Consider the following 16134-nt stretch of genomic DNA (forward strand, 5'->3'; position numbering starts at 1 on the left):
GAAGTATCTTAGTAAAGGCCCTAAGTTTTGTAGGGCTCCAAAATACTGGGACCAAATTATAAGGGGCTTTTAGGAGTTCGTCTGAAATCAGAGGTTTGAACTATAGACAAAACAACCCGGGGGCTAAATTGGTGCTCAACCCTCCCTAGGAATAACGGACCTTGGATCTCAATAATGAAACAAAAATCGATCGAATGAATGCTCTCTTCCCTAAAGAGATAATTATGACAGCGATGTATACATTGTTTTTTTTTGTTACCATGACAGAATATGACTGTGTTTGTTGATGCGGAGATAGATAAGGCACAACGAGCGACTTATCGTGACCTTTTTCTACCATAGCGGCTCCTTTCATTTCATGATTGCATTGTCTGTTTTTGCGTTGTCTACAGATTTGTGATGTGACGTCTCCCGGATTGAAAATTAGCCGTCGAGTATTTTCGTTTACAATAGTGACGGATGCCCTTGACCTTTATAAAATCCGAGTGAAGCAAGTGTTTGGTTTTGGCGCCAAAACAGCTGGATATCTTATTCTTTTATTCGCCCCAGTCTCTCGGCTATACTTTCCCTTGCCTTTGATTATGACTCTTCAAGTTTATACTGAAAATAACACTTAAACTTTACAATTTACAACAAGTCGAACAAAGAAACGGCGGCAAACCGTCTTTACATTCTGGACTCTAGAAGAATAGTGCCTATGTGAAAAATTGAAAAAGTGGGCCTTATCAGCCTTTTCAAGTGAAAAAAAGAAGAGAAAAAACGAGGAAAGCAGCAATTGAAAATTAGACACTTAAAAAAGACGGGCATAAAGGATGAAAAAAATGGCAGATAGAATAACATCAGCATCAGCTCATTGTTTTTACAGGAACAAAATCCTTTTTGCCTTGTTTTGAAAATCATCTTATGGTTCTTTATTCACTTAATTTAAAACAAACGGGATAATGTGATTTTTCTCTTTTGTGTCGTTTTCGGGTCTTTTTTGTAGAAATTTGAGAGAACAGGGAGCCTCACAACAACAAAGAGACACAACACTAAGACATTTCTTCTATTCTGTAATGTTAAATATTTTCAAAATTGATGTTAGAAAGCATAACTCTGCCAATTTACTTTCTTCGGTTATTGCTCTTTTTACTTTTTTTCCACATGTTCCTAGCTGAGGCACTATATTTTACCCGTGCCCTCGTGTACCATGTGACGTCATACACTCTGATCTGTCATTCAAACACGTGGTCCCTCGGCTATAGATGGCTGTGAAGCATTGAGCAAAAGCTTTGAACCGAACGTCGAGGTTTACAAAGCAACGTAAAATAACCCTTCAAAATCTACCAGGGAAGCACTAAGAACACTCGCTTTCTTGAACGCATGAAGGGTTAAGTCATATAGTTGGCTTTTACGGCCAATATGGTGTCCTAAATGCGAGTTAGCAGCATATTGATGGCTCGAGTTTGGTGGCCAAATGTTAGCTAATGGTTCTACTAGACCATCATTTCCCTATTCGGGCACTAACAATAGTTCGGTCTCAGAAGAGACCAACACAGCGCTTAAATTCGCACAGGGAACTGCGAATTATTCCAAAAGGAGTAAATTATCCGATGATGGCCTGGATTCGCTGACTCGAAGGGATCAAGAAATTCTACAGGAATTGGAAGAGTACATAGTCGAGGGACCGAACAGACAGCCATACACCACACTACATAACAATAATAATACTGGATTTTGGACCAACAAAATGGCGACCGCTAATACAAATGGGCCAAGTCAAGCTTTATCGAATACAAACGGCTTCCAATTGCCAATAGAATCTAACACAAGTCTACAGAGTAAAGCTACGCCAGGGGTGAATTTGTTATCACATATGAATAACCAGTTTTCTGATCAAGGAAACTTGGGCATTAGTGGTCATGCGAATCCTTCTTCGAGTCTGAAAATGCTTCCAGGAGGGCAGACGAATCCCAGTCTTCCCCCTACGAACCAGTACAATCAATATAGTCAACGACAGGAACATCTAATGAGGGGTTTTCAGGGCAATAACGGCGCTGGTTCTCACGATATTTCAGCATCACCGTTGATGCGTAGTTCAGAACAATACACCACTCCACAAAGATCTTACATGTCTGCTAACAACGATACGCAAATGCGGAGTGTAAATCGACAGTCACCAAGCCCCTTCTCTCAAAATTATTTCCCTCAGGAATCACATAATACACACTCAACGAATAGGACATCCTCTACATCTGCGGATGATCGTGGTTTAAGTTCTAGTGAACATTTTCCCTGGCTACCTAACCGATACCAGACGAGCATTAGCCAAACAAATTCATCTATTTCTCCCGCGATTTCTAGAACTCAAAACCCGGTAAGTCGCGTCAGATTTCGTTACCAATCTATAGTGCCCTTGGATATTTAATTATGCCAGATTTTCCACCAACCGGCTTAGTGTCCGAACTACTACAGTGCTGGTAATATCGCCCTAGACATAGCAGTAAAATATTTATATCAGGACAACGAAAAATGGCGGCCCTTTCAGGCAAAAACGAAGAGATCAAATTTCATAGAGCTTTTATCGCCGCATGAAGCGGTCCCAATGCCTGAAAATTAAACGTAACGCAAGGATTTTGATTGTCTCAAGAGAGAAACGGTTTTAATCTGGATAAATAGTGGTTTCCTTTAGGTTTTCAAAGTTTGTCGGACACAGTGAATATATCATGTTCCTTGTCTGATTGGCTAAGGACATGTCAGTTGATAAATAATCGACGTCATTTTCAGACGGTGTTGTTTCTTACTGGCTTCCCAAGCTGTTGGCCCTGAAGTTTATACGTTTGAATTTCGCACCAAAATATACCCTTGGAGCTGTGTTTTATTTAGGATAATTATAGTGATGTGATGTATAGTTGTGTCTGGGTATTTTGTCTGGTTTGGTTTTTATTGTTTGTCAATTCTGTCATTGTCTAGTATTTAGCATGATTCATCTGTCACATTAATCCTAAAATACATCAATGAAATTGATCTATTTTCTTTAGGATTTTTTTTATTGCCTGCCAGAGTTAGAAAGAACTAGACTGGAAGATTTAAGTATTTCAATTCAGTTGATTATTATTCAAATTTTCTTTGTCTGCATATATCAAGTTGATCATGGTTGTACATGTAATGTTGTACTACAAATGTAGCAAAACAATGACAGTGTACTCCCAAGATTGTACAAAAACGTCAGTCTTACAACCTTAACTTGCACGATAAAATATTCTGTTCTCGTGGCATAGAGATTTGTTATATCAGATGGCACACATCAGACATCCAATGTTCCGGATGCAAATTTCAGTTTTTTTGCTAGGTATGCTAGGATAAACATACATTTATGTGTTGTGTGATTGAGTATGTAAATAAGGGGGTAAATAAGTAACAACTAAATATGAAAATATTTGATTTGCCTAGTTTGTATCCTTACATTGCTTAGCTCACCTTATAGGGGAAAAAATGAAATCCACATAAAAAATATGATTGAATAATAGTTTAGAACATTAGCAATCAAAGCGTGGTATAGTATCTGTTTTAAAACCATCACTAGGCCTTATTTACTAAAATCAAAGTGGTTATTCTTTTTTCATTCTTTTATATATAGTTTGTGACATACATGCAAAAAGTTTGTTGAGAAGGAATTTCACCAATTATTGTCTTGATATCTAGACATTATAATTATGCGTGTAAATGTAATACAATCTATGGTTCTGCTTTATTTGAAGTTTACGGGACTAGCAGCTACTTTTTCAGTTGAATCAAGCCTTTTTTTAGTAAACTGCATAAGCTAGGTCACACAAACACAACAATGAGACAAAGTGCATTTCAGAATTTGCTGTCTTTCTTCCGTATTTCCTGGCACACTTTTTTACTCCCAAAATGACCTCGAAAAACGGGGTGCGCATTATACGCAGAACCCATTGTTCTCAGTAAGGAACCCATTGTTCTCAGTAAGGAACCCATTGTTCTCAGTAAGGAACCCATTGTTCTCAGTAAGGAACCCATTGTTCTCAGTAGACACAGCCACAAAAACGCTTAAAACATAGTAAAAGGTATTCTAAACGAAGAATATCTCTAATTTCCCCATCATGTGTTTTGTAAGAAAATAAGCCCAAAAACTTGCCAAAAAACAGCAATTATTTATGCTTCCTGCACGATTTTCTTTTTGTCCACCATGTTGGAATTTACCCGACCCAGTCTCTCTTCACCTCACCTAAAATGGCGTTAATTGTAATTTTGTAATTGTTTCTGATTTCCTTATCTTTTCTATTGGAGTTCGTATTATACACGGGTTATCATTATTTTTTTTTTTGAAAAAGGCCTTTCAAATTGGGCTGCGGATTATGTGTGGGTGTGCATTATATGTCGCGGTAAATACAGTATTACATATTTAGCCAGGTACAATACTTAGGTAAAAAGAAGGTTTAGGTATTTGATGGCTGAATTGTTACTGGTAACCAGTTGGTTAGACATAACTAACCAACATATACAATTATTTGAAATCACTGTGTGTTTTTTTTTTATGTTTTGGTGATGCTGCCTAAGTGGAGAATTCATTCTCACCTTAAGACAATCACTACACTAAAGCATTAATGCTGCTTTCTTAAAACTATATACAGCCAGCTCATTATTTTAGACAACTAGCTAATAAAGTTTTTAGGAACATTGAAAAGTCATTCCAAGGGTCGTTATTTTCAATTCCTATAATTTCCTTTAACCATCTTTACTCAACTATTTTATTTATCATAACAGGCCTCTCCCATGCCTCCCAGACGGCCATCTTACATGGGACAAAATATTCAATACCCAACAACTCCACCACAGCAGCCAGGCCAACCTCACCCATACATGATGAGCCCCTCCATGAAACCCATGCCCCAAACACAACAGTACTATAACAACATGGGTATGCCTCCAAGCATGATGGGACCCAGCCATAACCCTATGGGGATGCCCCAGCGGCAGGGTACTATGGCCAACCAGGTGGCCAAGTCGCAACCAGACATGACCCCCTATCAGCAACAGCAGTACCAACAACGATTCCCACAGGTTGGTAATAATCTAAAAACAAAGTTAAATACTTAATTTACCTGATTTAATAGAAAATAACCCATTGGCTTCCCCAAATCAGCGGATGGAAATTGATGCTTTTTCACACTTCTCTGCTAAGATGACAAAATGGTGGTTGGCTGAGGCTGTTTAATGGGGTATTTGCTCAGATAAAAAGCAATTTTACAGTTATTTTGGAATGCTTGAAAGCAATTAAAATCATGCAGAATAAACAAATTAACAATCATTCAGGTTCATTGAGTAGATAAATGATTTATAATTGACTTTAAGACACAATTATGATATTTCCAAATAAATTTCTATTTAACTCTGTATAAAGAAAACAATAGATGGTATAAACTGTGTATAATCTTCTAGATTCAACCCAACCTAGATTCCCTAGATTGCAAACTCTGTGTACATTTTTTTAACTGGCATTTATTCCTTGGGAGTTTCACTACAGTATAATACTGTATAGTACTGTTATTAATTACTTTCTGCAGCCCAACTACCCTCCACAGTTACCGCCATACATGGCCTCACGTCAAAGCCAAAACCCCAACCCCATGTCAAGAGTACCAATGCAGCACCACCAGCCAATCCTACCAAAGCCGGCAGTTGACATGTTTGGATCACCGTCTACAGGGCCCCGTTACCCCAGCAGTGTACCAGACTCGTCTATGGTAAGTGTAAGTCAACGCATCTTACATTTACTTCTTAAGGTTTCATTGCTTCCTTCTCTTATTTAAACCTTCTGATAAGCCAAAACTACTCAAGATAATTCAAGAGGCTTTTAGAGAAGTAAATAAAACATTTATAGCATTAAAGTGTTATGCCATTGGCCTAAAACAAACACATGTATATCTTCATCATGTGTCTTGAAGTCTTGTTTATTTGTGTTACTATTATAAATTATTGGCACTTGTTTAATTTGTACTGTAAGTAATTTCTGTGATTATTGAGTGGCTTTGTTTCCACTCGGTTTCTTAAAAGCAGACTACATATACTATGCTTTTTTTGTTAAAATACCAAACTTATTAAAAGTTTGTTACTTTGGCACTTGTTTTATTTGTACTGTAAGTAATTTTTGTGATTATCGAGTGGCTTTGTTTTCACTCGGTTTCTTAAAAGCAGACTACATATACTATGTTTTTTTTGTTAAAATACAAAACTTCCCCTTTTGTCCTGCTGTTGTGTGTTTGTAGTTTTTCTTGTTCTATTCTAGTTTGTTGTGTCATTGTCTTGTTTTTCATTTAAACTCCTAATCTTTTCAAAACTCATCCCACCATGAATAGCTGCACCATTTAAAGGATGATTACATCTTGTATTGAGTCCCCAGTCATGAGTGGCATTCTGTTTATGAGGATTCTATTCTCTCCAGTGGAGGTTATGTACATGTGGCTGGTACTGTACCTTTTAAATTATACTGCTGTTCCTTATTCACATTTAACCTCCGACGAATGGCTAACACTTGAAATGTCAGGACAATTACTCTGTTTTATAGAGGTGTTGAGCATACCTTTTCATTTATGTATACCTTATAAAACACCAGTTTTTACTTTTCCATCAAAAAAACTATGGAAAGTTTTTGGTTAAATTGTTCTAATGTTAGTGACTTTTTTCAAGGATTTTCCTGGGCCAATAATCGGTGACGCATCACCATCCGGACCGCCACCACTGCACCGTCAGCCTTTCCCTGCTACAGGTATGCCACCTGATCGGCAAAACCAGCCACAATACTCCCGAGGCTTCCCACCCTTCCAGAGTCCATTGCAAGGTGGTTCATCTTCACCAAACGTCACTCTTGGATCCCCAATGAGAAACCTGTCAGAAGGTGAGGGATTGTTTGTACTTTTTTTTTTTTTGTAGTAACGCAAACAGTGGTACATAGTTTATTTGACATTTTCCAAATAGAATAATAATACCATCAGTCAGGGCTCCTGCCTGATGTATATTTTAAACATTATGTGGATGCATCAAAATTACCATTCAGTTTTATTTGACGGCCTTTGATTTGCCAGTTAATGCAAAATTAAGGTATGTTCATCACACATCAAGCAGATAGAACAGGTTGGAAATGTACTAGGTCCCAGCAAAGGTTGTACATTGTACACTGGATTTATAAAGGGTAATCCAACTTGATCCTCTATACTGTATAAAGTTTATATCAGATTAAATTAGTTCCTTTAAATTGTTTAGACTTGGTTCAAGTAAGCAATAAAATTTGTTTTGTTACATATTGTCATATTTTCTTAGTATAACTGTAGGAGTGTGCCACAAGTAACATCTAACTTTGTGGTTGTATTCCGTAGGTTTTCCAGGAGGCAACCCTCTACAGGGGAGTGGTCCAGTACCTCCACCTGCCTATCCCACCCGTCCCTCCTCCAACCCTCCTAACACCTTCCCTGCCGAGTCGCCTTTGTCCCACAGTGGAGCAGCGGCTGCAGCAGCAGCGGCACTGGCAGCTGCTAGCTCCATGACCTATCCTGGTATGGGACCTATGGAGCAGTCCGGACCACCTAGTTATGGGTCCCAAGAAAGTGGTATAGGGAGCAGAGGCTCCATGGGGGTTGTTCCGTCCCCAAGGTCAGGCACGCCAAACTTGTCAATGCAAGGAGTGGATGCAAGCTCTAGTATCAACAGTGTTAAAACAGGTAAACTAGAAGACCCTTTGAAATTTGCAGCACTTTCAGAGATCTTAGGTCCTTCATAGTGGTGCATGATGCTGTTGCTCCCAATACAAAATTGGCAAAAACAAATGCAAGACTTTCTGTTTTGATGGATACTAACCTCTAGGGTGATAACTTGTTTTGATGTGCTCTAAGAATCTCCTTCTATGGACAGTGGTGAGCTAGTGAAGTCCCCAAACTCAGGGTAGCATGTGTTGCTCTTTAAGACTTGCTGATGATTTTTTGATGTGCAAAAGGGAAGAAATAATTGGAGATAGAGGGGGGCAAAATAGCAAACTCCCAGGATTATGTAGTTTTACATGTTTTCCCTCTGTACCAAGTTCATAGTACAGGCCACAGCACTTACACATTTTCAAGTCCTCTAAAATACTAGTTTTTGAGTTTTACTTGACTGTTTGTTTCAGTCTCTATCTACCATGCCTGCCCTTTATCTGGCAATTGAACATCTGAATTTTACACCCTAGGTCGAGTTCCATCACCTAGTCTGAACCAGCTGCCGACTGCAGAGGATGTGGAGACCATGATAAAGATGATGGGGAGTGGGGAGTGTCTAGACCGGAGCCCACCCTCTTCACGGTCCTCATCACCTACAACAATGTCAGGTACAACTTTAAGGAAGGCCAATCACTGCTTCATTTAACGCTCCTCAACAATACAGTACCAGGCCACATTTATTCCCATCAGCTGATAGAGTGATTTAGATCCAAGAAGACAGCCAGAGGATGTTGCCTCGCGCATGTTTTATTGCAGACGCAGGCTGATTTTTGGCAGAGTCCCATCATGAAGAGGACTTGGAAATTCATGAAATGCACTCCTGAACAACATGCCACATGCGACATGCAACGTGCATGAGGCAGCTTTCTGATGCTGACGTTGTGGATCTAAATCACCCTAATATAAGCAAGTACTAGTCAAAAATAGTGTTGAACATGGACATTCTTACAAACAGAATAAACAGATTTTTATTTTCCTAATTATTAAATTATCAGGTGCTTGCTAGCAAAAAGATTTCTGCTAAACAACCAATTCCCATCTTAAAATTTCACACAAATGTGCCTTGAAAATATAAACAGATGTTGAGCCTTGGTATACCCATTTGTGGCATTTATGATGAAGAAGAGCATTCCCTGTACAGGTTACATTACACCAAAGACTAATACTTGACTCTTTTAAGAGTTCCACAAACATTGGTGAATCAAGTTCATAATTCTGGTTAATGAACGTAACTATTTGGGTATTTTGATAGATTCCTTATACAGGGTACAGTACTACAAATGACCTTGTTGTTTGATGTCTTTTCCAGAGCTCAACAACGGGAATCATAGTGGTCCTGCCACTCCCATTCAGACTGTTGCCGCCACCTCTGCAGATTCGCCTATGTCCACTTTCTCAGGACTGTCCGTTAAGGCAGGGATTACTGGACTCTCCAGCCCGTCCTCGTCCTTTGGCGATGACCAGGATGAAGATATCCCTGTTGACGCCATCACACCGACCCTGACTGGTGCACCACTTCCTTCTGTAAGTAAACCATGGGAAATTGGCTAACAATTACAGTTTGTGACCTTATGTGTGGCACATTGCTTCTGCAGCTTTCTTGTGCAAACTTGTTTTTTTTCCATGGCTGAACATGCACATGCTTATGGTCATTGCCCATTTGATCTCCTATTTTCCTTTTGTTCATATTTACAGCTTGTAAATATGTTTGTAGCTTTTTTTGTCAAAACCCTTGCCTCCTTATTGTGTATGTGTACTATAACCTACATATTACAGTATAACTTACTCAGACCCTTGCCTCTCTATTGTGTAGCATAACCTATAGTACAGCCTGCAGGTAACTTTGTGAATTTTGTGCGTTTTTTGTGTGTTATTAGACTCATACACTCAAACTACACGCACCTTGGGTGGACTTCACGCACCAGACTACATGCACCTGTTTTTCCTAATTACTTCTCCCTTGAGAGTATACTTATTTTAGTAGAACTTACTTTTTAAAAGTGTACTCCTTTACACTGGCAAGTGCTCTTGTAACGGAACGCTACTCCAGGGCCATAGAAAGACCTGTGTAGTATATATAACCTACTTACTGTATTCTAGTATAACTTACTCAGACCATTGCCTCTCTATTGTGTAGTATAACCAGGACCAGTCAAAGCCATCATTCCAACAGGCAAAGGTATAGTGTTTGATATCAGTATCCTATATCCTTATTCCTTTAATTTAGAAATTAAAAAATATGTGTTAACATTGGGCTGTTGTCTTTGTAGTTTGCCTTGCTTTACCAGCTGGATGATAATCCTGACAGAAGAAATTTCCTGGACAAGTATGCCTCGTTTATGGAAAGTTCAGGTTAGTTCATGTAAAGTTTAGCTTCACGAAATGTTCTTGAAAGTCCTGGTTTAAGAAATGTTTATTGAAAGTTTAGGTTATTTCATTGAAAGTTAAGGTTACTCTAGTTCATTGAAAGTTCAGGTTACTGTATTTCATTTTAAGTTCTGCATCATGGAAAGTTCAGGTTACTCTAGTTCATGGAAAGTTCCGAATTATGGAAAGTTTAGGTTACTCTAGTCCATTAAAAGTCCAGGTTAGTTCATGAAAAATTCAGGTTAGTTCATAGAAAGTTCAGGTAACTACAGTTAGTTGAAAGTTCAGGTTAATGGAATGTTCAGGTTACTGTACTTCATTGAAAGTTCAGGTTAGTTCATGGAAGTTCAGAATACTGTAGTTAATTGTCTGTCTAGGATTGCTTAGGCTAGTTTAAGAGTTCATGGAAAGTTCTGTTACTTTGTGGAAATGCCTGGTTCAGTCAAGTCCAAAGAAACTTCAAATGAATACAATGAAGCTTTGTGTGAAGTTCAGTTAGTTATGGCTAGTTATTTGGTTGGTTATAATCCATCCAGGCTTGCTGGTTTCTATTGCACCCTTTTTCAGAATTGTAGGTGCTGTATTTATTATGAAATAACGATTACTGTTTCCTTCAGGGGCCCCAGTAACTCATGTTCCTGTTATCAACAATGAGCCCCTAGACCTGTTTAAATTCTACCGAGCTGTTAGAGAGAGTGGAGGCCTTCAAGAGGTTTGTCGTTTGCTAGTCATTTTCAAAACAGCCTGTGGTCTTAGAGGCTTAACTGTGATTACTTTTTAATAGCCAGTGTCCTTATATTGTCTCTTGTATTGTAGATCGTGAAGAAGAAATCTTGGGACTCTGTAATTTTTAACATGGGAGCACCTCTTCAGCTTTCCAACATTCTTCGCACTCAGTATGCTAGGCTACTCTTATCCTATGAGATGAAAGACAGTCAAGGGGGGAATGTCGATGGGATTCTAAAAAATGATCTAGAAGATTCCGGGATACCTCCACCAAACGCTATGGTGACCTGCACTGAAGCCATCATCCCGTCAGCATCAGTAACAACCTCTATCCCTGGTGATTCCTATAATTCTGGGTACAACCACATGAACGGGCCACAGGGATACAATGGTCCTCAGACGTATGAGGGCCATCAAGAGGGCTATGAAGGCAGTAAGGGGTTCATGAACGATACCATGGACCCCAGACATACTGCCCCTCCGCAGTTACCAAACATGGGTGGCTATAACATGCCTCCTTACAACATGATGGGCAACGAGAGGAGTAGCTATCCTGGGTACCCCAGCCAGAGCTTCCAATCAGCACCCAACACCCAGTTCACAGGAGCGGCAGCCTTATCACAGCTGGCATACCAGAGGAACCAGCAGGCAATGCAGGGGTATCCTGGTATGCCTCCTCGACGGCCATCCCACATGGGCCAGCAGGCGCCGATGATGTCAAGTCCAGGTCCCCAAGATCCCATGACAGCTGTATGGCCAGGGTCACAATACAATGCCTCGTCTGAGCCTGTGCAGATGTTTGACTACCTTCCACCTGGGCAATCTGGCCGCAGCATGCGTCCATCCATGCCACAGTACCCCCAAGCACCCCCATACAACTCCTACCAGAGCCGACAACAGTACCCTCCAATGCCACCCTATCGCCCAAGCTCACCCCATGTCCAGTCCTCGGCGTCACCTTCTATGCAGCGCCCCCAGATGGTGCAGTCGCAGGGTGTTCTTCCGCAGCAGTTGTCGCCAAAGCCCAAGTACAACCAGTCACAACAGCATAGCGGCCACATGAAGAGGGAAGTTGGTTTCCCAGCAGATTGTGTGGAAGGTACTCGGCCTGTCTTTACCAAGAAGAGAAAGCTAACCTCCAGAGACTTGGGTAAGACCTCTCACAAATCATTATTTTTGAAAATTCATAGTGAAACCTCTTGATAAAACTTCATTTGGACACCTTCATGCTAGTATGGAGGTCTACAGATTTGCTCTCAAATACAGTAGAACCCCCTTTATTGACACCTTATTTATAGAGATTGACTAAAGAAGTAGGCTAATGACAATCCTGTTTTACTTTCCTAGGCCCTGTAGAGGCGTGGCGTGTGATGATGTCACTCAAATCCGGGTTGTTGGCCGAGACGACCTGGGCCCTTGACACGCTGAACATTCTTCTGTACGACGAGAACACGGTTGGTTACTTCGTACTGTCGCACCTGCCCGGCCTCCTCGATAACCTGCTTGACCACTTCCGATGCTACCTCGCGCAGATCTTCGGCAAAATGTCGGACATTGAGGTCGGGCTCGGCACTGCGTTCCTGCACAAGCCGAGCAAGCGCCGAGCGAAGCCCGACGAGAAGAAGAGCCCGGATGAGAAGTTGGAGGAGGACTCGTGCAGAAGCTTAACGGCGTTCATTGCTTCCGCTTCCATTGATCACCCGGATGAGGGGTTCGTCAGTAGAGCCCGAATGTGGTCACGTGGCGGAAGTGACGTCACAACACATATCCAGACGCACGTAGGGACAGCGACGAGCCCGCGGAAAGCGTTGCATCGTAAAGCGCATGCGCGAACAGCAATCGCACCGGTGGAAAAAGCTGCCACGCATTCACCCGAAAACGACGCATGTCAGCCCGACAAGATCACGTGCTCGAAAGATAATGTCCCTTGCTCGAAGGATGATATCACGTGCAATAAGGATAGTATCGCATGTTCACGAGAAAGGGTCGCGTGTTTAAACGATAATGTCATGTGTTTAAAGGATAACGTAATGTGTTCAAAAGATGCCGTCACGTGTCAAAACCGTAGCGTCACGTGTCCAAAATATAGTGTCCTGTGCCCAGATAGCAATGTTGAGCCTAATGAAACGTCGGTAAATGACAAGTGTAATGGGGCAAATGATAGCTCCGACGATAACACGTCGGCTGTTCGTAAGGTCGACATCAAAACAGAGGCGTTGTCGGATAATATCCAGTCAATAAACGACGTGAAAACTAACTGCGACTCCGTGGCGAGTTCGCGGGAGTCGAGGACGAAGAACGAGTGTCAGATTAAGACCGAGTCGGGCGAGAAGTGCGAGTCCAAATGTTGCGCTGAGGACACTTGGAAGGGTGGGGTGAAACTCGAGAACTGCGTGTCCGAGTCACTATCGAAAGACTGGGAATTAGACTCCGACTCGAGCTCGGAAATGGATCCGGATTCCGACGACGTGGACGTTAGAAACGATGATTCTCTTACGGAAGAAGAGAGGTTCACGAGGCGCTTAAAGAAAGAGCTGGACTTGTTGATCGATTTTGAGTCGGACGGCGACGAGACGGATGCGTACATAGAGTCTCTGGTGGCTTCCAAGGTGCGCCAGGACAGGGGCGCATGCGTGCACGAGCAGGAATGCGTGCGCAAAGAGGACGCGCCCTTGTGTCTGAGAACTGAATCGGACGATGCGATTTCTCGGCGATGCATCTGCGTGTCGAATATATTGCGCGGTTTGTCGTTTGTTCCGGGAAATGACATCGAGATGCACCGGCATGCGGGTCTGTTACTCATACTCGGACGACTGCTACTGTTATACCACGAGCACGCGCACAGGGTGCCCTATAAGCGGACCTACCTACAGGTGGACGAGGAGCCCGACGTCCCGGTCGACGATCGGGATGATTGGTGGTGGCACTGCCTCGAAGTCCTGCGTGAGAATGCTCTCGTCATTTTGTCCAACATTGCAGGACAGCTGGACCTGACGTTCTACTCGGACACAATTCGGGCGTCCGTACTGGAAGGCTTGCTGCACTGGCTTGTGTGCGAGTCTGCAGACGCGCTTGACCCCATGCCGACGGCCACACCCAGTACCTCCTTATCGGCCCAACAGCTGGTCCTGGAAGCCCTGGCCAAGATGAGCATCTTGGGCGGTAACGCAGAGCTAATCATCTCCACCTCCTCCTCCCCGCAGCTCGTGCTCATCCACGATACACTAGTGCGGTTACTCGGCTCGCGCGGTAACCCTGTGTGCCGTGAGCTCACCCTAGTCCTGCTCTCCAACCTCTCGCAGAGCGATAACGAGTTCGCCAACCTCGGCGATAAGAAGCAGTGCATCGCCATGCTTTTGCAGTTCATCGAAGACGCGGCGAACTCCATTAACGCGTACTCGAGTGGGTCTTCTCTTGCCCAGGGCGGGTATACTTCTGAGGACTTTTGCGGCACAAGCGTGGACATGCTGCGGCGCGCGGCGTCCACTCTCGTCTGTCTATCGCGCTGTAAATCCAACAAGGCAGTTTTCCTGCCGTTCCAGGATCGCCTTCTAGTTCTCACCACTCTGCGACTACTGGATGGAATGATCGGGAGCCATTTGGCGGACGTTCTGTATTATTTATCGAGATGAGACGTGTTGAAACGAGCCACGATGATTTGCAACATTCCTTTCACTCCCGACATCTCAAGTTCTATCTACTGCACCAATGCGCTGCTCGCTTATTGATCTGCGATAAAGTTTTCTAGATTCTCAACGATGACTTCCAACTTATTAAAGGCCTTCTTGCTTTTTGATCTGTCAACGCTTTTCGGTGAGATGAGTGTCCAATCAAAAGCATTAAGAAATTAAAGGAATTACAAGCAAGAAGGCCATTTAGCAGTTGGAAGCCGTAGGATATTTGAAGCTGCTGTAAAATTCTCTAGCCTGATTATTCAGCAGGTCAATGGTGTAGTGGGAAGAAATTCAAAGTTGATCACAGTAGGGAGTTAATGGACTGAGGAATCTTTACTAGATGGGAGGACGGGAACAGGACAAGGAAGACAGCACGTGGTTAGCCTACATGCAAACGTCTAGGCTAAAATCACGATGCAAGGGGTGGACCATTAGAAATTTGGGGAGGAGGTGACATTTTTTTTTTTTTTTTTTTCGTGGGATGCAAGTTAGTGCTTGGAGTTCTGTAATTTTTTTTTTTTTTTTTTTAATAATCGGCCTGGCGTGTTTGTTTTTTTATCCCCAAATTTCTAATGGTCGCCCCTAAGCGCCTTGCGGGCTATGTGTGCTTGTTTTTGTTGTTTTTTCAACAGTCTCCATCCAATCCTAACTAGTAAACCAGCTCCATTACCAAGACATGCATGGTAGGGAAGATAATGTTTTGTACAACAGAGTAACCAGACCTTTAAGTAATCCCTTAGGGACTAGGGGAGTCTGGGGGGGGTTCTTTTTCTATTTCCTATTTAGAACCGGCCAAGCCGACTCCATACCAATAGTACAGTACATAATATGCTTCCGAGATGAAGGTATAGTTACTCTGCTTTCTAACGTTTTGTTTTGCTTGCTTGAATTGAAATCCGTTGATGATTCTAAATGCGTGTTACTGTTAGGTTGAGTTTGTCAAGCCTTCTAATTGGTCGGTCTCGTGGCCAATCAGGAGTTTGATAAGGTCTCTGTGCTTTTGATTGGTTAGCCAGGATTAAGCCAATCCCAAGTCATGCTCGACCCATCATTCTTTGCGGGAGCTTCATAAAGTTCCGAAATGATTTCGCGACTGAAAAAAGAAGAAAGCGTTTGGAACCCAAGCATATTCTAGAATTGGATTATTTATCTAGTTTTGTTTAGTTCTGTTGGATTGTTCTTTTTTAAAGTTGATGGTTTCCATGGACTTGTAGATTCTGCAATGGGTTCTTGTAATACTGAACGGTTTTCTTGCTAACCTGTCAAAAGCTAAAGCAGATGCATGCCAAATGAATTCACATTATTTTTGAGAATCACTAAAGCTAGTTATCGTAAGATTTGGGTCAAACCCACGTGATATCTGTCTCGCATCCCATTGGTCAACGGTCTGTTCCACCAAACATACGTCAGAATATTAATGAACGTGATATCATCCAAAATTATTCCAGTAAATGTGTAAAAAGTAGATAAGATAGATAAAGTGTATACTGTAAATTGTTTATATCAAGTAGAGGTTTATAGAGAAAGTGGTACGGAAGTATGGCTGATGTCACGTGACCTCTATACTCTTGTAGATTATCAAAAAAGAATAAGCTGAATAAAATGAATTTTTCGAGATG

At 41.8% G+C, this 16134-nt stretch overlaps 1 protein-coding gene across 1 annotated transcript; it reads left to right on the forward strand.

Moving 5' to 3' along the window:
• The first annotated feature begins 1228 nt into the window (after window positions 1-1228).
• On the forward strand, window positions 1229-16130 carry LOC5501520 (AT-rich interactive domain-containing protein 1B). The gene is made up of 12 exons (XM_032369810.2): window positions 1229-2356; window positions 4768-5064; window positions 5568-5747; window positions 6691-6898; window positions 7377-7718; window positions 8219-8356; window positions 9058-9272; window positions 9886-9927; window positions 10019-10100; window positions 10733-10827; window positions 10932-11991; window positions 12189-16130. The coding sequence occupies exons 1-12, from the start codon at window positions 1457-1459 to the stop codon at window positions 14471-14473; spliced, it is 5844 nt and encodes a 1947-aa protein (XP_032225701.1). The 5' UTR covers window positions 1229-1456; the 3' UTR covers window positions 14474-16130.
• The last annotated feature ends 4 nt before the right edge of the window (window positions 16131-16134 follow it).

The sequence above is a fragment of the Nematostella vectensis genome, chromosome 14 (genome assembly GCF_932526225.1).
Source record: "Nematostella vectensis chromosome 14, jaNemVect1.1, whole genome shotgun sequence".
Taxonomy (NCBI): Eukaryota; Metazoa; Cnidaria; class Anthozoa; order Actiniaria; family Edwardsiidae; genus Nematostella; species Nematostella vectensis.